Source organism: Takifugu flavidus, chromosome 21, assembly GCF_003711565.1.
Source record: "Takifugu flavidus isolate HTHZ2018 chromosome 21, ASM371156v2, whole genome shotgun sequence".
In the NCBI taxonomy this organism is placed as follows: domain Eukaryota; kingdom Metazoa; phylum Chordata; class Actinopteri; order Tetraodontiformes; family Tetraodontidae; genus Takifugu; species Takifugu flavidus.
The window spans coordinates 668,532-690,586 of record NC_079540.1 but is presented as its reverse complement, the minus strand read 5'-3'; the positions used below and the strand labels follow the sequence as shown (position 1 = coordinate 690,586).

Below are 22,055 nucleotides of genomic sequence, written 5' to 3'. Positions count from 1 at the left end.
ACAATAGAGGGGGAGTCAGGTCAGCATTGGTTCATTATTCTATGGATTAATGTAAAAAAAAAACATATGGCAACAAACCCCAGCCTCGTATGTTTGCTGTTATCACAATTTTTACACTGTGTTTCTGACACCAGCACACGTGGGTCCCCCGGGACCAACTGGTATCTGAGATCTGAAAGGCCCCGCTGCTCAATCCGGAGCGGAGGCAGGAGAGTGATTGTGGAGGGCTCCACGGTATCGATCTGGCTGCCGTCAAGGCCAAAGACAGGAAGGTTGATGTCAGCCGAGAGAGACTTTAGGGGGTAAGAGAGTGCCGATAGCAGCTGGGACTCCGGGATGACGTACAGCTGGAGTTCGGTGGGAGACGGGGATGACAAGTGTGCGGTTACAGGGCCTGTTTGTTTTTGGTTTGTTTTTCTTGTGGTCAAACGGGTTTTTTTTTTTCCCTTTTGGATAATCACGAGCACCGCGGCTGACTGACAGACGCTGAGGTGAAACAAGGAAGGTGTGGTGTCATCTGTTGATCTGAGTACACCGCCTTTCCATTCACGGCGACGGTATTCCCACCGCAACTCCCCCAAGAGGATGTCACACCTACGGTCCGCCGAGAGATATCTCATTTAACCCCAACACCGCCATCGCTCAGTGTGTTCTCACTTCCTCCCTCAAAGTAATACCTAGCTACCTCCACACCTCTCGCCTCTGACAGACATGTTTACACACACACACACACACACACACACACACACACACACACACACACACATTGCAATTGCTCCATCTGCCGCCTGTTGTGAGTCAGGTGTAGAACGTTCTTCGAATACCAAGAGACAACTGTCTGGGCCCATTTTGTCTGAGACGCTGAGGAGAAAATAACCTCACAATAAGAGGATCTAGTAGAGATGCTGAAATTTTGGTAAATTGAGGTTTGTTTAAACGTTTGAGTGCCGGAGTCGACGCCCCTGCATGCGCTTGACAGACTTTGAATGCGCTGCAACTGGTGAGGGTGCAAAAGGAGTTAGTGAAGTAGATTCATGTCAGTTGAGAAGCGTAATTAAGACGGCGACGTTAATGCGAGGCCAGCTCGCGGCGGCGCAGCTAGCGGGACACGTTCCCCCCGCAATCATCCCCGGTTCACGTTTTGACGTTTCCCTGACCCTGTTTATGGAGCGCAGTTATCTAAACATCGTGTCTAATGAGCTGCACTGAGGTGCATCCGCGTCCTACTTACACTTCAGGCGTAATTACTTAGCACTTTGTAGGAGCAACATGCAACAAAAGCAACTTGACTAAGTCAGACTGATGCTTTTGTGCAGCCGGCGCCTCGCCTGGCACCGCGGGGGTCGCTCGTCCTGCCCCATCTGGGACCCGTGCGCGTGCACAAGCATAATGCAGCTACATATTAGATGCATACACCGGCGCTAGCATGCGCACTCTCCAAACATCAAAGATGCCACACAGAGACGAGGATTCAAACAGAGGGGTGGGATCCTGATCCGCCACTTCAAAGCCTGCCATCTTTTTGAGGCGAAATTGGCTCCGCGGTTTCCATACCCATATTTCCCTTTCAGCTTTCTTTTAATCAGCCAATGCAAATGCAGCCGCTCCCAGCCTATCTATCATCCATCTCTCTGGTTCTTTGCTCTCACCTTTGTCAGCCAGCCAGTAATCCCAGTTAAATGCGTAATTCAGCAGCTTTGTAAGCAGATGGCCGGCTGAATTAATTGAGCCGTCTTGGGCGAAATGGAGAAGCAATGGAAGGGAGGGGACAATAAAAATAGAGCGTTGACATTATAGAAGTTTGAGGGGAGTTCTTATGGGCCCAAATAAGAATGATTTTTAGATTGACGCTAAAGACGTCCGGTAGAAAGCTGCTCAAGTTCAGAAAACCCACATCCGACCTGATGAGGATGAATATTGGCCAAGGAATTGGCCTGAACATTATTGCGTTTGCCGCTGAAAATAGATCAGTTTTGTCCACATCTAATCAATGAAGATGCAGAATGCGCAAGAGCCGAGACGCTGCAGCGTCAGGGGAAACACTCTGCATCAGTTTAGATGAACTAAGCTGTTTCTATTTCACTGGAATCCGCCGCGCTGCTTGTGCCGCGCTTGCCTCTGCAGATTAGGATGTTTATGGAACTTTAATTATGTATGGTATGTGTTATTTAAACAACTTGTTTCTCTCTCTCTCTCCCCCCTCCCCCTCCCCTTTTCCAGGGTCAAGTCATGTTTCGCAATGGAGAGAGGATGGGAACGATAAAATTCAACCAGTTTCAAGGTATTTGAGGCACCACTAGTCCTCCTTTTCCAGAGCTCTCATTAGTGTTTGAAGTGAAACAGGCCTTGTCATCGTCTGTGCTGGTTCTGCGAGTCTCTTCTCAGGCGATATGAAGCAGTTTGTCTGGACAGCTAATACCCCGCATAAGAAAACACCTCATTGCATAATCTAAAGGTCAATTTAAAGCCAGCAGGGCGTGCTGAGTGCAACAATTACCCAGAGATTGCATCTTGATGCGCGGCATTCCCGGCTCCTGGGCTCCCCCGACTGCATGTTAACATTCTGACTGACTGTTCAGACCTCTCTGTCTGGCCGTCTTATCTCCTCTGCCGCAGAGGGGCTTGGATCCCTCTGGCTGCCTGGATCGCAGCTGTACGTGGGAAAAGTCAACATTTACAGGCACGTCTTGGCACGCGCGTGCGTCAAAGGCTTCGTTCTTCCAATGTTTGGCGAGAAATCAGCGAAGTTTATTACAGCAGACGTCAATTTACATTAGCGGCTAATGAACATGTCGTTAACCTCATCTTTCAAACGCAGCCTGTTTTTACTCTTTTACTGTTTACTGTTTAATCTTCCAAAACACAAATGAAAGAAAAGGCGTTTGTGCAGCTTGGGCCCGGTCAATATGTTGCACAGTACACAAAAAAACCAATAATGTATGGAATTATGCACAACACACATCAGGAGGGGACTAATTATTACTATATTATTACTATTTTTCTCGGCTGTTGCAACAACTGCTCCTCCACCACTGTTATATATGTTATCCTCCTCCTTCACTCCTCCAGCCTCTTCGTCACGCCTTTCCCACTTGTCAGGGATCTCAAATTTTTTGGCCTTTTGACCCAGCAAGAGCCTGAGCTGGGTGCAGAGGAGATGATGGGTCTCTCCAGCTTGAATATTTAAACAGGCACTGATCCTCAACATGACCCCCATCATCCGCCGCCCTCCTCCGATCCTCCATTTTACCCCCGTCAGGTCCTCTCAGTCAGCGACCTCAATGGCAGAGAGGAGATATAATCCCTCCTATTATTAAGGTCTAACAGGATTCCTTGAATAACAATAATAACATTCATTTGTAATTTCAAGTTTACCTCGAGGCAACTTCCCCCTCACACATCTTTACCCTTGAACTGTCAAAAATGATCCAGTGTGACAGATGGAACGGCTACAAGTTGTAAATCCAAAATTGTTCCCATCAGAGAAAACTGTGCTTTAAAGTAATCGGGAGGAAATGGGAAAAAGCAACAAAATTCAGAGGCCAGCATCTTACATTTGTAAGACAAAGCTCGGAAATCCACACTTGTTTAACGCCGCGAGGCGTCATCCTACGGGCCAGCGACGGTCCCAGCGGGGGTGCAGCGCTGGGATGGCGTTACAGCACCTGAAAGGAAGAGTGCTGATATGCAATCGCGTCTGGTGTCTCCACCCTAACAAAGGACGGGGTGAAGGTAAATCTATCAGCAGGGGAGAGTGTGAGGAGCGCCACTCTTTATTGCATATGCGTTCCATCCCCAGCATTTGCCATTGCTTTGGTTCGAGCGTTGGAGATCAAACGAGGCAATTTCTCCGAGAGGAAAGGGAATCGCAGTGCCCTGTCAAGGACAATGCGGCTGAAGAGTTCAATGGAGCTCTGAGAGTGATAACGGGGAGGAGTTGGGGGGGGGAGATTTGCGTGTGCTCACCAGAAGAAATTGCAGGTTACTTGCGGCGCTTACAAAAATAAGATGGAGTGTAATCTGGCCCTCTTTTCCCTTGTGTACCCCCTTAAGTGAGTTATTTCTACTGGTGGAGGAGAGTGAGGACTCACGTTTGTTGGACAAGGCCGTGCTTCCTCTCAATCTTACACCTGGGGGACTCTTTGAGGCTTCTAATAGAGAAAAAGCAATAATAAAATCACTGGTGTGATTTGAGACAACAGTAGTTTGGGCTAACCAAGACAAAATACAAGCAGGTTTCTTAAGTTCGGCTGACAATTTAAGGTAAAATTGAGACGCAGAGTCGCTAAGCCGCCGCTCTGGCAGCTGTGATAATCTCGCCAGTTGCACTGCTGTACAAGCTAATGTCAATTCAGCAGTGAGAGCTGGCAAAGGACACACTCCAACATGCTGCCTAAAGCTGCAGCCGGGGCCGTTCAACACTTTCACTCAGGCTCAAACACCTTCAAAGCTACAGGATGGATTGCCGTGATATGCTGTGCAAGCATGTCTTCCTATCTGGTCCAGAAAGGTTGTTGCTGTTGTTGAAGAAGTTCATGCTTTCGCCCCAGAGTGTGTTATTTAGCTCTCTTGAAATGATGATTCACCATTGGAATTGGAATTTTAGACGTGTGGTTGGATTTAGGAGGGAATATCCCACATAATATGCAATTTCTTTGAGATGCTAATGTTAGCATGGTAACCTGCTAAACCTCCTCTACCAGCAGTGCCATTTGCTGATGTCATTGTGGTAAAGTCAATGTGTGTTTTTTTATTTTATTTTAATCTAACAGACGGTCAGGAAGTGAAGGTGGGCGAGTACAACGCAATCGCCGATGTGTTGGACCTCATTAACAACTCTATAAGGTTCCAAGGTATGAAAACACCACATATGTTTGTACGTTGAGTTGTGTAAGATTAGCCCATTGCTACTAACTCACTGAGACACTGACAAAATTAAGAAAGTGCAGTGGTTTTTTTGTTTTGTGAGGCTGAGAGGTGGATCGTGTCCAAATGAGCACCTGAGTTTCAGAGCGTCCTCTTCTGTGTGTTTGGCTGTTTCTCAGGGGTGGAGCCTCCTAAGGATCGCACGTTTGTGCGTTTACAGCGGCGCCACATCAACGTGCCCCTCTACAGCATCCTCTCCACCATCACCATCCTGGGCATGTTCATGGCAGGGGCGTTCCTGTTCTTCAACATCAAGAACCGCAATCACAGGTCAGCGAAGAGCAGGGAGGGAGAGGAGGATGAATAAGGCTGAGTGAAAGCACCTGGAATGTGTGCAGTAATGCATTCCCACTGTTTCCTCAAATATTATGACCTCTTCCAGGCTAATCAAGATGTCCAGTCCATATATGAACAACCTAATCATCCTGGGGGGCTTGCTGTCCTATGCCTCCATCTTCCTTTTTGGTCTGGATGGAGGTTTCGTCTCTGATAAAGAGTTCGAGACTCTGTGCACGGTGAGTTCCCCAGCTCCTCCACATCCACAGTTCATACTGGTGTCGTCCCCAAATGCATCAATATTCCTCCTTTGAGACAAGTTAGCTCTTATGTGGCTAATCAGAGGGCCGCAGGGTCTCTAGCTCCACCTATTTGATGCGTGCATCACCTCTGTCCACTGAAAACAGGACACATGGACCCGTACTGAACTAATCCCAGCGCTGGTGGAGATGCAGCTTTAGTGTTTCACCTCATTAGAGCGTGATTACGCTGATTGCACAGTAATGAGATGCTGGGCAGATTGTGCTGCAGAGACCTGTCAAAGGTCAAAGGTCAACCTATCAGTATGTGCTCTTTTTTCCTGCAAATGGATTGTGCAACACAGATATGGACTTAAGATTTGGGTCTCATGCAGAACCCCAGTTTATACAGAAGCGCTTTATTAGCAAGTAGCTATTTTAAGATTTCCTGGGCTATATTCACATCCAAGCAGTGTCCTTTGTGTCAGTGCAGAAAGAAAGGACTGCCTTTTGAATCCTCGTTCTGAGACAAGACACAAGCTGACAGTTTTTTTTTATTATTATTTTTAGAATTCTTCACAATGCTGTTTGGAATTAAATTAAAGGGGGAAACGTGCAAATCCACATCACATCCGATGTCTCTGCATTGACATAATTGCCGTGTTAAACCTCGATCGCTGTTTTAAGACGTTGCGCTGGTTTGTGCACGTTGTTCTGACAGGTCCGGACCTGGATCCTCATTGTCGGATACACGACTGCTTTCGGTGCCATGTTTGCCAAGACTTGGAGGGTGCACGCCATCTTTAAAAACGTGAAGATGAAGAAGAAGGTACTAGCAACTATGGGAATTCTTTTTTCACCCCACACTGCAAAACATCTCAGAACACTTTCGCTCCAGAGGTTTTCAGTCCACGTTAAACAGACCAGAGTTTGTTTCCTCAGATAGTCCACTTCAACGCCCAAAACGAGCATACTCAGAACCAAACCCCGACCCTGGTCCACGCATCACCAGCCATAAGATTCAGATTTCAGGGGGCGAACATGGGCATGGTACGATTGACTAGTGTGAGTGGGCCTTAAATTGCCCCAGGGATGGCGTGAGCGATGGATTGTCAAGGGTTGAACTCCTTCCTCCTGCCTAATGGCTGCTGTTCTAGGCTCCAGCTCCCCTGTGAGACTGGTTAGGAATAAATGACGGTTACCAGAAGATGAATGGATAAGACAGCAGGGAGTGCGTTGGCGCTGTGTAGCCCCACAGCCAGAAGGTTCTGGGTTTGATTTTGCTCACTGGATGAATGGATGATACCTCAATATGACAGCACAATTGCCTGTCATTTATATATCGCCCTGCTTATAAAAAACTCAAGTCATAACTAGCCTATCTTTGAATGCTACATAATAACCCTGCCTGGCTGAATAAGGTTTTGATCCTTTTCTTCAATCCCTTTGTATAAGAGCGTTGGCCGATCCACAGCATCTTTTCCCATATGTCTTATAGAGGAAGCTTTTTATAGCTATGTGAAGCCCAATTCTCCTGTGGGTGCTTGCATTTAGATGAAAAAATGGAAGATTGGCAGCCTTGAGCACCTGCTTTTAGACTGTTTTCTATGAAATAAAGGTTCAAAAACACAAATGGCTCTCTGACACAATCTGTTTGACTGGCCTAGTTACATAAAGAGGTGCCGGGCGCATTGAGGGTTGTAACTGTGCTCGGCCTTTTTGTATTCATACTTCCAGCTCATTTTGTCTTTGTCTTTTTCCTCTCTGCCTTTTTTTCTCTTGTGCATATCGGAGGAAGTGTGGGTGGTCTGCTGGTACGAGAGAGAGAGAGAGAGAGAGAGAGAGAGAGAGCGGGAGCTGGAGAAAAATAGAGAAGAGAGTGACAGATCAAAGAGGTTGGAGGGTTTGGGGGAGAGAAGGAAGCCAAAAACAGGGCAGAGGAAGTGACAACACAGCGTGGCATGAATGGCAAAGGAACTAGGCGGGACGCAGAAAATGAATGAGAACGCTGCGAAAAGAGGATGAAGAGGTGACAGAATACAGCTTGAAAGCGCGCATCGCCACAACGTGTCTGGATGAAAGTTTGCGTTCTGCTCCGTTTGCTAGGCTCGCGCTGACGGAGCTCTGCTGCGTTTGTTTCAGTAGATTGACTCGCCGCCGGTGCCCCGAAATCTGTCACTCGCTATCAGGGAGAGAACAAGTCGGCGTACCCTTTTTTCCATTTAACGGTCGGGCTGGAACTGCGTCCCTCACTGCTCCCAACCAGCCATCCCTCTGTCGAGAGTCACCGGGGAGGGCGCGCGTCTTAAATCAAGAAATCAAGGGTTGTTTGTTCAATGAGCTGTGTGTGTGTGTGTGTGTGTGTGTGCGTGCGCGTGTTGAGGTCAGTCAATCAGTGTCGTCTCCGAACACACTAACAGAACCTCAGATTCGCTCAGGGTCCACCTTTGTGGGGCCAGCCTTTGCCTCTGGTCGTCAGGTTTCAACCTTTTCAGTGTGTGATCCCTCTCCATCTCCCCCTCCGCTGCTCTCCAGCAGGCCTGGTAGTGTTTGGTTTAACTTGTTTTTTTAAAACTTCATTGCACTGGTGCCAGATAGTAAATGTGCCAAGCCAGTGCCTTTATTCCGCCCACACCTCAGAGCTCCAGCCCAGAGGCACGCTGAGGCGCAGGTGGATGTGTTATCTCGCAGGTGTGAAACATTTATTTAGCGCTGGTGTACGATAGTGATGCGACCTGCGTCATCGGCTCACCGTATTTGGGGAAGCTGAGCATAAGAGAGGACGGTTTCAGACCTAGAGAGGCACAAAATAGCCGTCCGTGACGCTGCCTGGAACCGCATCCTCGGAGCTTTATGCTGGCTGTCAGGGTTGTCTCAGCAGATGGGAGAACTTGTTCACACAGTTTACTTAAGGAGAGCAAAAATGAGAAAACGTAACCCCAACTGATACATTACGAAGAAAATGGTAATTATAACACCCATTTAGAGTCATTATATAGTTTGTCTAACGGACCCTGTTGGCATGGTAACGCATAACAGCTGAGCAGATGGTGTAGAGATTGTTCTGTACTCCCCTACAAATCAAACATGTCATCTTTATTACAACACTGTCTTGCTTATATTACTCTTATCAGCCAGATTTCTTTATTTTACGTGCCGTACAACCTTGGTTGCGCCCCCTCTCCTGGAAAACGTTCCATTTACTTGGCCCTGCCGGCTTTGTTCCGTGCCAGCACCTTCAAAAGGACACCGGATCAAACATCAGTCCCCCACGTGCGCCTCGTATGGGCGGACGTATCTGCGCCACGTGATACTCTAAACGCAGTCGGGTCCTCGTGCTCTGACCTTTCCTTTGAACTCCACTTCCACACAGTTAAATGCTGCCGTAAATATAGATCACAAACAAGCTGGCGGCTTTCATCCCGCTAAAGTTCATCATATAGTCAGTGGAGTTTCTTGGGTTCTGGCTTGGGTGGGACTGTTCCATCACAGAAGATGGTGATGAAGTCGTGAACCTGGCCTTTGGGTTGCAGCCTCCGCGTTTAGCTTGTCTTCTCCTCCCTCAGTGGGGGAGGGGTTGGTTGCTGCTTAATGCATTATAACGGTGTCATGATTCCATGCTAAAAATGAAACCAGCAGGACTCTGGAACCTCAGATGGGAGGACAATTGTGTAATTACAGTGGACAGCGAGGAATGTCTGAAAGCGTTCTACACAATTAGCAATTGTGTTCTGTGGTTATTGCAAGTGTCTTTTCTTCTTCCTCCCCCCTCCAGATCATAAAGGACCAAAAGTTGCTGATCATCGTCGGAGGGATGCTCTTAATCGACTTGTGCATCCTCATTTGTTGGCAGATTGTGGATCCGCTGAAAAGGACCGTGGAAGAGTACAGCCTGGAGGTCAGTCTGCAGTGTTATCTCTTGGTCTTCCCCTTTTTTCCCCCTCTCTAAATGTGCGCCCGATGGTGTTTATGTTAATGCAACTTGATTGGGCTCAGCTGACGGCCACACGAGAGTCTCGCCCGCGCGTTGGGAGTTTAGGCGGACATTTTCTCCGGCTCAGGCTGCAGCACGAGCATCTTTGTTGCCGCTCGTTGTGTTTTGAGTCAGGAGGAGAGGTGTTGTGGCCACCTGCGCTCATCCCGTGGCTGGATGTCTGCCAGCTTGGACGTTTGTGACACACTGGCGAGGCCTGTTGGAAAGGCGCTTGGCGTCGAGGTGGCGTGTGGGAGGAAGCAAAAGGGATCTGGGCTGCGATGCCATTGGTTAAACCCAATTTGGCTTGGTCTAAATTGGACAGCGAGTCCAGTCGGTTGTTGTCTTCGAGGATTTACATTTTCTGCCTCTTTATCTGGAGTGGGATCAAACTGGGCAGTCGTATAGGTGCTAGCGTTTACCACAGTCAGCACGTATGTGCGACCTTTTGAACTGCAGCTATGATTCCTCAAATCTCTGCAATTTCAACCTTGCTCTCCTTATTTCCCTTACCGTATTGCCGTCAATTGTGTGTGTTCAAGCAACATGGCCATTAATGAAAAATCCATTTTAGTTTGCCGTATGTTTCAGCGCCGACAAAGAAATCAATGGAACAGGAGACCTTATGTTTACTTCACTGGGACCGCTGCTAATAACAGACAGACAGGAGCAATTATTCCACTGCAGCGCACATTGAATTATCTGTCTTTGAGGAAGATCCTGGATACTGCTAAGTGGAGTGTTTTGGGGGTTTTTCTTGGTAATGAATTGTCTTTCAAACTCTCCACGGACTTTGTTGTAGACCACAGAGCTCTTAACTGGCTCCCAAGTTCCCAATATCTGCTGTACTGGTTGGATGCTCATTAACCCCTCTGCTTAACAGACAAGGTTATTGGAGGGTCACGGCGGCAAAGCTATAACGATGGAAACTTAGGAGGCGCTGAATGAATTTTTCATGTGGCGTTCCTCCTTTTCGCCAAAGTCCCTCGGGGGGGATGGAAGGGTGGCTGACACCGTCCGCTTTTTAAAAAAATTTCCCATGTCTTGATTTAAACGAAACTCGGTGAAGGTTTATCTGAGAACCGCGAGAGTGGCTCCGTTCTTTCAGCCTCGGCTTTTTGATCAACCAATTTAAGTGGGCGGTAAATGTGAGACTAATGTGTACAAGTGTGCGATGTCTGAACGTGGTCTCGTTTACGTTCTGCTTCTGAAGGTGTACATAGCACATTTGTACAACTCCAAACAAAGCGTTATTTCCTTTGTGATCATAGCCACTTATATATTTAAGCCTGCCTAAAGGGTGTAGCAAAGCCGTGCTTAACATATTCATTTGAGAAGGTTGTCAGCATAGTCGGGTCCTCGTGGAGTCTGTAAGCTCCCAGCTGGGGAGTTTTGTGAATACATTAACCATTCAGTGGTGAGGCCCTCGTTCCCCCTGGGCTGCATCTGCGTTCCTGGACTCAGGCATGCCTCCCCAACCTGCCAGGTTTCCAACGACAGCAGCGGTGGACCCTTGGGGACGGCCTGGGGCTTGGGGCTGCTTTGAGCTGAGGGGCCCCTCCAGGCTTCTCAGGTGGGACCAGAAACCAGAAGGTAATCCCCCCAAATGGCAGAGAAACCAGCAGGGGAAGTGGAAAACGCAGTATCTCTCTACTCCCTGACTCGTTTTAATGAGGCGGCTACAGTAAAAAAAAAAAAGGACAAAAACAGAAACACCCGCTATTGATAGAAATTAGCCTAATTGTTGCAGTTGAGTCCTATTAGCTACCTTGTTTTACCCCTATGTGACTCTTTTTTGCCTCCAGGGGAATAACGCTCTTGATTCACAGAGCATCACCTCCCTGCCGTCCCCACGAGGACGCGGTGTAAACGGTCGTGATATCAAACGCGCTGTTGCTCATCTGCCGCATTCGCCGTTTGGACAGCCACAAACACGTGAAAGCCTTTTCGTTGCCGTGAAACGGAATCCGCAAGATTGTCGACTGGCCTCAGACAGTCAGTAAACTTGCTGATGGACTTGTGAACGTCAGAATTGGGAATTATGGCGTTCTTGATGATGTCAATATCTCGGCCTGATGCATACTTGATAAATTAGGTGAGTATTTAGAATCGGAACAGCATTAGGACACGACAGGCACACAAGAAGTGTGGACAAGCAGGCATATTGGGAATCTGTGAAGCAGATAATATTGCTGATAAGTCAGGAAAAAGAGGGAGAATAAAGACTTGAGTTGACTGATCTCTGCATTTTGGCGTTCATGGTGGGCTTTTTGTCGAGAACAGAACCCGGTGACGCGTGGAAAGAACGAAACCAAAAGGAACTCAACGGACACATTAGGCTGAACTGACTGATGAGAGCAACAACTTGTGCACGGAATCACTGAGCCTCAGAGCAGCAAAGCCGGATACTTGCCGCAAGGAAGGAGCGGCGCCACTGGGACGACACTGTGAAAAGTTCTTTTTAAAAAAACTGGAGCGACTTGTTTCACAAGCGTAATGAAGGAATCCTTTATTAGCGTTATCAAGGAGAATGAGCTGCCGAGAGGTTACAAATAGATCCTTGTAGAATGCTCGTGAACACGAGTACTTTAATACCCTCCATGCTAAAAACAAAGAAGAGTCAGGGATTGTGGGAGTCTTTAAGTCTCTAAAATGGGAGAGGATTGACCCCCTGAGTCGTATTATAATTACAGCAAAGATGATATGCCTCAGTAACCTTGACACGTCCGCTGCTTCTTATACTCAGGGCTGACCTATTATCGGCACTTCCTATACATAAAAATGCAGCTTTATGCTAAATGCCAGAGGAAAAAAAAATAGTTCTAAAGGTGAATTGTTGAAGATTCATTAATCTTGGTGGATTATTTTTATTGCTTTGACTCTTAAGTGGTAAAACAGGGATTATTCTGCATTTAAGCCCCCCCCCCCCAAAAAAACAAAAAACAAAAGCAAAACTGGAAAAGCTGACGGAGGCTTTCGGAAACGGTGGGCGATCACATGCATTTGGTGGCTTGTTAGTTATTGAGCACTTGTTAGGTGAGGATGTCTGCACAGCGGAGCGGACCTGCCGGCCACGCTTTCGTTAAGCGGTGCTGTCAGCTTCCAGCATGGACGTATATATTAAAGCAGGCGAGTGTGTGCACGCCTGGATTGTTAATTTCCTGCTGCAGTATGTATAAAGGCGCCTACTGGGGAAAATGACCTTAAAGCTGTGCTCCAACTTCCATATGGTACGTGTTTGTGGCTGGTCATGCATGGATGTACTTTAGCACATATGTCTGTTGTGGTTCTATGGACACATAAACAACCCCCCTCCCCTTGTCCCGGGGCATTGTCTCCTGCATAATGAAGGACAAATCGTGGTGAGGGGGTGATTAGCATTCCAGAGGATCCTGTCACAGCCCCCCGTCCTCTCCCTTCCCTCCTCTCACCGGCTTTTCCTCGGCTTAGAAGCTGCTGCGAGCGTCAGCGGGCGCGCCGCAAAGAGAATATTGCAGTGTGGCATCGCCATGGCAACGGCCACGGTTTTCTGACATCCGTAGCAGAGCGAGCGCCACTGTTGATCCGGGAGACAGAAATAGCAGGTTAGGGGACCCGCATCCAGATGGCAACACACGTAGAGAATATTTAAAACATCCGGGGACGTGCATGCGCAGAGCTGATTACAAATGACTGATGGGTGTGATGCACGTGCAAAGTTCTATGCAGATGTTTTATGTTTTTTTAGGATCCTCTCTTTCACTTGGACCCAGTGTTTTAGCTATCCCTCCACCAGTACCACTAACCCTAACCCAAACCAGTTCAATGTTTCTTTTTTATTCATGTGATTTTTTTCTTAGATTTGATTTTCTTAGATTTCTTAGCTTTGACGTTTCTACACTCTCATTTAAATTGCTGGAAAATTTGGGACAACTTGTAATTGCTCTTGCCGGCACCTCACAAGGTTTCATTTGGATTCGTTTCTTACACCCTGTATTGTTCGCCAGAACTGAAGCAAAACCAGATCTTTACGTCAGGCTTTTTGCAAACTTTAGCGGGAGGCTGAGAATCTGCTTTGACTCGGAGCTCCTCTCTTTCTGAAAGCAGCTAAAACTCTCCCAGCGAGAGTGATTCCTCTTATATTTCCACCCATATATATTTATTTTGGTTTCTCTTCCCCACAGTGTTGATTCGGTTGCCTCGGATCTCTCAATGTATGTTTTTTTGTTTGTTTTTTTACCTCTGGCATCGGCTTGGGGGGGATTTTGCCATCAGCGGCGTGTCACCGGCACCTTTTCTATTTGCAGAACTCCTCTCATTCTATATCGTTCGCTCCCGTCTTGCTCTGTCTCTCACACTTCTCCCCTTTTGGCCTACTTGCACTCCAGGGAGCACCCTAGAAAAGCAGAGAAAATTGAAAATACGCTTGTACCAGTGGATGAGACCGAGGCGGCCCCCGAACATTCCCTTATTTTTTCCTGCCGCTTCACGTCCACCACTTGCTTCATTCATTCTCTTTAGCAGCAATTCGTAATTTCTGCTGCTTCTATGAATTTTCATTTCTTCGCCGCTTGTACAGAGGACAAAAGCGTCTTCTACAGCTTCACTCGAAGGCAGCAAAAATGCTAATTGACGGCACCGCTTTACACTATTTCACCCTGCTGCAGCAGCAGGCCATATAGTTTCGATTTTCCTGTGTCATTTGAGATGAAACGATAAGATAAACGTCACTGGTCAGTTGCACAGTTATACACAGTACAATGCACAGGAAAATGTATGCTTGGTACCTGCAGCCAATAACATATAAGCAGTTCTAACTCACTTCTAACTGCGGATGAGGCGCAGGCCTACTGGACAGACTGCAGAAATCGGCAATGGTGAGCTAGCACGTTAGCAGGAAGTGTGCTTCCTTCTCTGGTTTTCGCCACCTTCAGCTGGCTCCTCCTGGTGAAGCTGGTCTGCTTACTGTCAGGAATCGTCTCAGGGTTCCAGTTGCAGCCCACTTAGTCTGTATTCGGACATGAGGGGCTCGACTCGACGAGCTGAACTGAGCTAAAGTGTGTACGTGTACTTTTCAAGTCCAATTTTAGTCGGACTTACAGGAGGAGAGATGTTTCTATCATATTCCAGAGGATTGAGGGAGGTGTGTGATAGGTAGTCTTCCGTATCTGAGATGAACAAAGGGCGAGGACGAGGGATCTTCTCTTGGTTCCCCTTTATGGACATCGCTGAGAGAAGGCAAAGCGTGCTCGTGTTCTCGCCATCCAACTGTGGCTCCCGTGTATTTATTCAGCTCTTCAGTGGCTGAGCCCTGACCTCAGCTCCATATGCTTTTCCTCTCCCACCGGATTTCCCTCCATTCCCGACACTCTTGGTAAGCATTTATCTCCCCTACACTGACTAACCTAAATATATCCATATTCTCGAATATCTCGTCTCCCACAGTCGGGCCTCTTTACCCCGTCAGGCTGTCATGTCACGTTTATCTGTTCCCACATCTGTTACTAATATCACCTTACATTGTTGAGAGATCTAAACAGAGCTTCGTGTATTTCCTGATGAGCGGAATATTTGTGATAAACCAAGAGCAGTGTCCTCTGCAGCATTATGAAAGCAGCACAAGCACGTGCAAAGAGGGTGTTTTGAGGCTTCTGAGATAAACCAAGGGCTCGGATCAATTCCTTTTCAAAGTAAACTGGGTCATTAAGGGATAACCACCACCCACCTAGGCCCGTTTCATCGACCACCTCTGGAGGGAAGAGGAACAGAGAGGAGAGAACAAAAGGGGAAAAGTGCACGGATCGCTCGCATTCTTGCGATATGTGTGGCTGCATGAGTAGCGCATGCATCATCTCTTCTCAGAGGTTTTGTTAGGGCTGCAGCGAGGTATTATGGGTCACATTATGACATCGCAGAAGGTTAGGCCCAGACTTGAAACCACATTTAGCAATATTAGCCCTAATAAACGCCTAAAAATGACTTCATGGCTAGCTCTGTGGTCACTTTTAGACAACCTGTACGATTCTGTAGGCTTTGTTAAGGTAAATGTACCAGGATTTGACACAAACTTCAGCCGAAGAGAAGCACAGTATGAAACAAGAGTCATCAAAATTCTCGGGAATCATAACGCTGTGATTGACAACGTTATCTGAGAGGAAGACAATTACACCAGTAAACACCCTCAGAGGCAGACGCTGGGACCAGCTAAGAGCTACCGGCATACAGAAAGGTTCAAAAGAATGGATTCTGTTGGGGGTGGGGCAGTTAAGGATCACCTGGTTGAAGCAGGTCCCAGTTTACCCAGGATTTCCTCGCTGCGGCGGAGAGTATTGACCCAGAGTGCGCTGCCGTGTTTTCTGGCAACACGTCCGTATTTGTCTTGGGAGTCTGCGACATGTCAGGGTTGACTCTCAACATCGGCGAGTCGAGCAGTAAATTACTGGAAGGACGTCTTCGGAGGTGCAGCACTTGTTGACGCTCCAGCTGGTAAATTGGACCTGTGGTTTGTGCGTGGCCGGCCGAGCCGGTCCAGTTGAGATAGGCTGGCCATGTTTACTTCTGTGTTGCATTTCTTCTCGGCGTCTCTGTGTGCCGTCTGTAGCCAAACAAGCGCCAGCACGCTTGGAATTACCCAATCACCTGCACCTTCCATCGGTGTGCGTTCACTTTCACTTTTCCTCCCCCCTACACCTCTTCACATGTTCCCCTTGACTGCAGTTGCTAGGCAACAGTTGATTGAACATGAGGGGTATGCGACTGACCAATTAGAACGCTCTCAAATGTGCAGTTTTACTTCTAACTCCAGCTTTTGATACGTTATTCTGGAAAGCTCCTGACTATGAACAAGAATATGTTTTGTGTAATGTGTGTGTTTTCTGTACTTTAATCAATGCAGGTCAGACTCCCCCTGTTTTTCTTTCCCTGCACTTCTCGGGTTTCTTTCTGCCATCCGTGGCTTCTACAACCTTTACATCGACTTCCATTCAGTTTTCATTTATTTGTGCATCTGACCCTTGACCTTTCCCAATCTATACCCAACCCTGACCTTCACCCCGACCTCGGTTTGTAACCATAAGGTGAGAAATTCTTGGGGATGCATGTTTTTGCTGTGGAATTCCTACAAAATGAGTGAAATCTACAAGTTGGGACCCCACATGTGGAGAAAGCAAGTGCACGTGCACACACACACACATGCGTGCACACATACACAGAGCTAAACATTTTTATTTCCCCTTGCTTAGGCTCAGGCTTGATTTGAGACTGACTCTAGTGATGTTGCTAATAGAGGCAGATGTTATTGAGGACGTGACGATCATCATAACGATGATGAAGAGCGTGGTGATGATGGTGATGGCGGTGGTCCAGGACTCAGTGTCCAGGACTCAGCGTCCAGGACTCAGCGTCCAGGACTCAGTGTCCAGCTTTATTCATATAGCGTGTGTTGTAGTTCACATTGTCTGTCAGACAGTTGCTCACATGTTTAACTTTCAATCAATCAAATAGCATCAATCAAATAGCATCTCCTTTTCAATAACATTACTGAAAATAATCCATGAATTTCGTGTTGCCTTTGCCTCCGAGATCCACTCCATGTTGCTTGAAGCCATCCGGTGGCTCCTGTCCCCCTCCATAGATGCTGGTGTTGCTTTGTTGCTCTATCATCCAGCTAAAAATGAAAGAGTGAGAAGTAATTCTAAAGATGTTGTCTCGATGACCCCCCCCCCCCCCCCCCCCCCCCAACACCACCGCGACTCTGTTGAAGGGGCCGCAGGTGGGGACAAGTAGAAAAAGGAAAGCAACTACATCAGCAGCTACTGGTGGGGGGGTTAAAGGTGTGTAGGAATCCTAGAGAGAAGGTTGGAGGAGGGAAAAAAAGGTGTCACGGCAACTTATCATCACACCGCCGAGGGTGACATTGATTAGCACTTGCTGCCGGCGGGGAGCCTATGAGCCAGTCAACAGGAAGGTCAGGTAATTAAACCCAATGTTTGCTGTAACGTGGCGGCCCGTCGCCAGTCTGTTTAAAATAGCTTCAGCTATTATTAATCATACTCTTTAGGTAAAAAAAAAAGAATGGTGTAGGTAAGAGGGTGTAGGTTGGTGTAGGTAAGAGGGTGTAGGGTGGTGTAGGGTGGTGTAAGTAAGAGGGTGTAGGGTGGTGTAGGTAAGAGGGTGTAAGGTGGTGTAGGGTGGTGTAAGTAAGAGGGTGTAGGGTGGTGTAGGGTGGTGTAGGTAAGAGGGTGTAGGGTGGTGTAGGGTGGTGTAGGGTGGTGTAGGTAAGAGGGTGTAGGGTGGTGTAGGGTGGTGTAGGTAAGAGGGTGTAGGGTGGTGTAGGTAAGAGGTGTAGGGTGGTGTAGGGTGGTGTAGGTAAGAGGAGGCAAATGCAGGTGTGCCTTTGTTTAAGTGGTTTTCTCATGCCAGGCATGCTAAGTGGATAATTACTGTTTGGAGACGATCTCTGTCTGTAGTCTCTAGAGAACTGTACCACGATCCATTTGCAGGTCTGATGGTAAGCGTTTTTCCATTTAAAGGGTCTTCTTTGCCTCTCGGGGGGTGGTCCTTAATGAGGTTAGGAAGTCTTTAGCTTCTAAGTTAACATTACGGCCATGTCCAAGGGAAAAGAAAGTAGAAGCACATGACCCGGGTCCTTCCTGCTTCACTGAACTTTGCATAATAGCTAATGGAGAAGGTGCCTGCTGGTGGCGTGTAAAAGGGCCGGCTCAGCGGCCTCGGCTGACAACTGTCAATGGCGTCACACCTGTCTGGTGCAAACTGTGTGGAGAAATCTGAGCGGCGAGATGTGTGACGGGATGCAGAATAGTTGCAGGAGCCAAAGAGAGCATGCGAATGGTGGGGGGGTTGCTGACTGCAGTGTGGGCCTCTGTGTTGATTTGACTTTCACCTTCCTGTGTCAATGCCTCAAATAGTGTACGTATGTATGTTTACAGGGGGGTTGTTATCTTCACAGGCATGCCAGGCCCTGCCTCTCCACCAACACCTTCAGCCATCTGTCTGGATATTAACCCGACTGCCTCCTCTTGCACGCATGGCCGCACCGCATGCCTCGGTTCTTCGCTTGTTCCGTTTTGCCGTCCGCCCGCCAAGCGAGATCTTGACGGACGGGTCCGTCGTCTCTGCACGACCATGTCGCCGCCGAGCGTTCTGACGGAGCGTCACAGAGTTTAACATTCTGCACGCGGAGGGCAGAACATCTCTACTGTAACGTGATATCTCACTGTAAAACCAACCGAGACCCACACTGTATAATTACTGGGGGGGGTTACGGGGTCAGAACTTGTGAACAAGTTCTGATGATGCTAGCACAGTCTGAAAGAGCAGTCTGGGAGGCATGTCGAATATGTCATTTGTCATCAAAGCTGCCGTTTTTTGTGCATAGGGATGCCCTAAAAATACATTGTGTTAATATAAAAATACATTTAGGCATAGCATTCCTCTACAGGACATGCCGTTATTGATTTGTGCTCAGATTAAATGTGCTGCTGTGTCCTCAGAATGAGATTCACGTAGGCTCCTGATTGGATTGGCCGATCGATTGGGTGGCAGAGAAATGGAGAGATGAGAGAGGAGAGAGAGAGGAGAGAGAGATGTATTCACTGTTCTTCATTACACCTATAAAGGGAAAGGAAGTGGCGGCGAGGGACTAGTAGTTTTTCGTTACAGGCCTGAGCTAACCCCGGAGTGCTTTGCGCTTTTATGCTAAAGGCGTCAAACGTGCTCGTAAATTCAGCAGAAAATTTGTGTGACCGACGTTGAAATGTTGAGCAGGAAGCTTTATATGATGACGTCCGCCAGGGAGGTCATGTGACAGTTCATCGTTTTGTGAGCAGAACAACTCCAAAAGTTCCCGACGGATTTTACTGAAATTTTTGGGAAGTGTTGCGAATGAGCAGCTGAATACACTTTGGTGATCTCCTGAAGATCATAAGCCAAGACGCTGATCATAGATCAACCCACTATGTAACGTACGTAACGTACATACAGTATACTGTATATACTATATGTACAGTAAATATACTGTATATATACTGTATGGACGGGTGTAGGTCACAATATGTGGGCAAATGACCTGCTTGGTAGAGGTCGGTGCTCTTTTTCCAGTTTCAGCTGCAGCAGGCCACAGATTATATAAATAGAGCAAAAACAGGGAATGTGCACCGATATCAGAGAGAGGACGAGACGGCACATCAGAGAGAGCATCTCTGAGCTGGCTGGGTGTAATTAACAAGGCCTGGCTCTTAATTAATCTGCCTCAGTCCAAGTGGAAATTCTATTCTTACTTTTTGGACCAAATTAATTCAAGGACACACACTCAAACAGCGAGGTCCTTCCATGGGTGTGTGTGAGTCTGTGCGTGTGTGTGTATATGTGTGTGTGTGTGTGTGGGTGTGTGCTCCTCCATGCTCCTCTCCTTTTTGAACATCTTCTCAGTTGTATTTTCCTTCCTCCGTTTCCGTTTGATTCATCTTTATTCCAATATAACCCGGTGGCTTCCCATCATCCACCTTGGATATCAGGGAATGTTACGCCCCTGCAGTGCCCTCCGTTGGTGACTCAGTGTCTGGGGAGAATACTGCCAGCTCTCGCCCTGAGAGGCGCTCGGAAGCGGCAGATCCCGATGCAGTAGCCAGCGAATAATCATCGCTCTCACTGACATGAAGGAGTTTTTCAGCCCCTGCCTGTATTTCTTTTTTTAAACTATCCTTCCTGGACACGCCGACCCGTGGAACTGGAATTAATCAAGACTGTGAACGCTGACTTGTCAGAAATACAGTTGTTCTACTCGGAAAACTCGGGTTGCCCGGTGTCCTCTGTGGTTTCGGAAGGGCAATTCTATTGCTTAAAAAAGTCAAAATAAAAAATGTCGGTGCCTTCTAGGTTGTGATTTAATTACATTTGGGGGAAGGTGGTGCTGTGAATTTCAAGCCAGACCCTCAGTAGCCTACAGATTCCTGTCTTTGCTTCTCTTTTCTATGTCTGGTGCATTTTATGTGCGGCACCAGAGAGCAGGAGCATTGTTTGAGCCACTAGCTTGTAAACAGTGCTAAAAATAATAAAATCCTGATTGCAGGCTCACATTTTCTGCTATTTAAAACCCACAAATTCGCATCATGACCATCATTAACCAGCATTTCCTCACACAAACACATATTTCACAAGCCAAGTCTTCACTTTTAACTGGTTGAGGTGAGAGCTCCAAGTAATTACAGCAGCCTGATCAGATGCCGAGTGCCCATTTTGCCGATTTTTAATGGTCTTTACAATTTTATTTTTTTTTACGGTTGCGAGAAACACAAAGTACAAAGCAAAGTCTGTCTTAAATGCTGTTTTTTTTCTGGAATCAGGGAAAAACAGGAGAACATGGCATGGCAACATACCTGTGTATTACCACCTTATGTAAACAGTAGCTACAGGTTCTACTAATTGATCATGTAGAACTTGTTGATCGGGTTAATTAACCACTCAGATGGATGTCAACGGACCGATACCACAGATTTCATCATCTTGGATCGCCTGGCTCTGCCCTCAGCGCCCTCAGCCGTGCCTCACTTCCACGGCTCAGGGGGGAGCCTCTGCCACTACGATTGGCGGAGGTCTGTTGCCCACGAGCAATGAGCCGCCGTCCTCGGGGAGGCGGGCGAGCGACAGCTGAAGTAATTGACTGTTAAGCTCATGATTTTCCAGCCAGCTGCTAAAGTAGCAGGCGACCAATCGGCACGCACCGGGCCGGTGTTCAGATGCTCAAACCGGCACGCTGGGCCTCGTGACAAAGATGTGGATTTTTATTAGGTCCTGCCCTACCTCGTCGCTGTTCCTTGCGTTTGCGCACTTTGTTTACTGCTGTGTGGCGACGGAATTAGGATGATGGTGCTGTCTCTCCTCCGGCACCGGTAGTCAACCCTAGGTGTTGTGTTTGTCAGAGCAAGGCATTAGCTAGGTGCAGAGATGCCCTCAGGATTGTGTGTGTGTGTGTGTGTGTGTGTGTGTGTGTGCTGAAGCTGCGAGGTGTTGGCAGGGATCTGATATCAGGCCAGTGGCGCTGAACTCATTGTGTCAGCTCTCACAGGGTAACATTGCTGCTCCTATACCGCTGTTCGTTGCCCTCATAGTGGCGCACTGGCCGCTTTTTAAAAAATTTCATTTTATTTTTTTTGCCGTTCAACCCCGACCCGTGCGCGCGGACATGTGGAGCACATTAGCGGTTGGAGTGTTTGGGTTTTTTTTCATACCTATGCGTCTGCTTCCTCCCGTCCTCGTGGAGCTCCTGCGGAGAGCTGCTGCGTTTCTACATCATTAGGCCTCTCCCAAAGGTGGACCGGGAGGCTGAGCTCTGCAGGCAGCGGACTGGGAACTGTGGGGGGCGGGGGGTGAAATGCAGGGACGGGTTGAAATATGAGGCTAACGGAGAAGATAAAGGAGAGGGGAAACATTTGGGGAGACAGACAGATGGTGACGAGGGCGCTAAAGAAGAAAAGGAGATGAAGCATGATGGGAAAATAAAGCAGAGGGTGAGAGAGGAAAAGGTGAAAACACTAGGAAATGTAAACAGTTCCTCCGTTGTATCACGATCAGTACTCTTGCTGACTCCCTGAGGACTTCACCGACGCTCTCTGCCTTGCGTTCCGATTTCGGCAGCTTGGCCC

The 22,055-nt window shown here is 47.7% G+C and overlaps 1 protein-coding gene and 1 long non-coding RNA gene across 2 annotated transcripts in view; one reads left to right on the top strand and one right to left on the bottom strand.

The window, feature by feature from the left end:
- gabbr2 (gamma-aminobutyric acid (GABA) B receptor, 2) overlaps positions 1-22,055 on the top strand; it is a 103,730-nt gene that overhangs the window by 64,907 nt on the left and 16,768 nt on the right. The window contains exons 8-13 of the mRNA XM_057021561.1: positions 2,221-2,281; positions 4,773-4,853; positions 5,046-5,196; positions 5,309-5,441; positions 6,163-6,270; positions 9,217-9,339. Of these exons, the coding sequence (XP_056877541.1) occupies positions 2,221-2,281; positions 4,773-4,853; positions 5,046-5,196; positions 5,309-5,441; positions 6,163-6,270; positions 9,217-9,339 (657 nt within the window). The remainder of the gene's footprint in view (positions 1-2,220; positions 2,282-4,772; positions 4,854-5,045; positions 5,197-5,308; positions 5,442-6,162; positions 6,271-9,216; positions 9,340-22,055) is intronic.
- On the bottom strand, positions 11,818-16,050 carry LOC130518735 (uncharacterized). The gene is made up of 3 exons (XR_008948129.1): positions 14,216-16,050; positions 13,634-13,789; positions 11,818-12,970 (listed from the first exon to the last, which is right to left on the bottom strand). It is a non-coding gene; the product is annotated as an uncharacterized LOC130518735 (long non-coding RNA).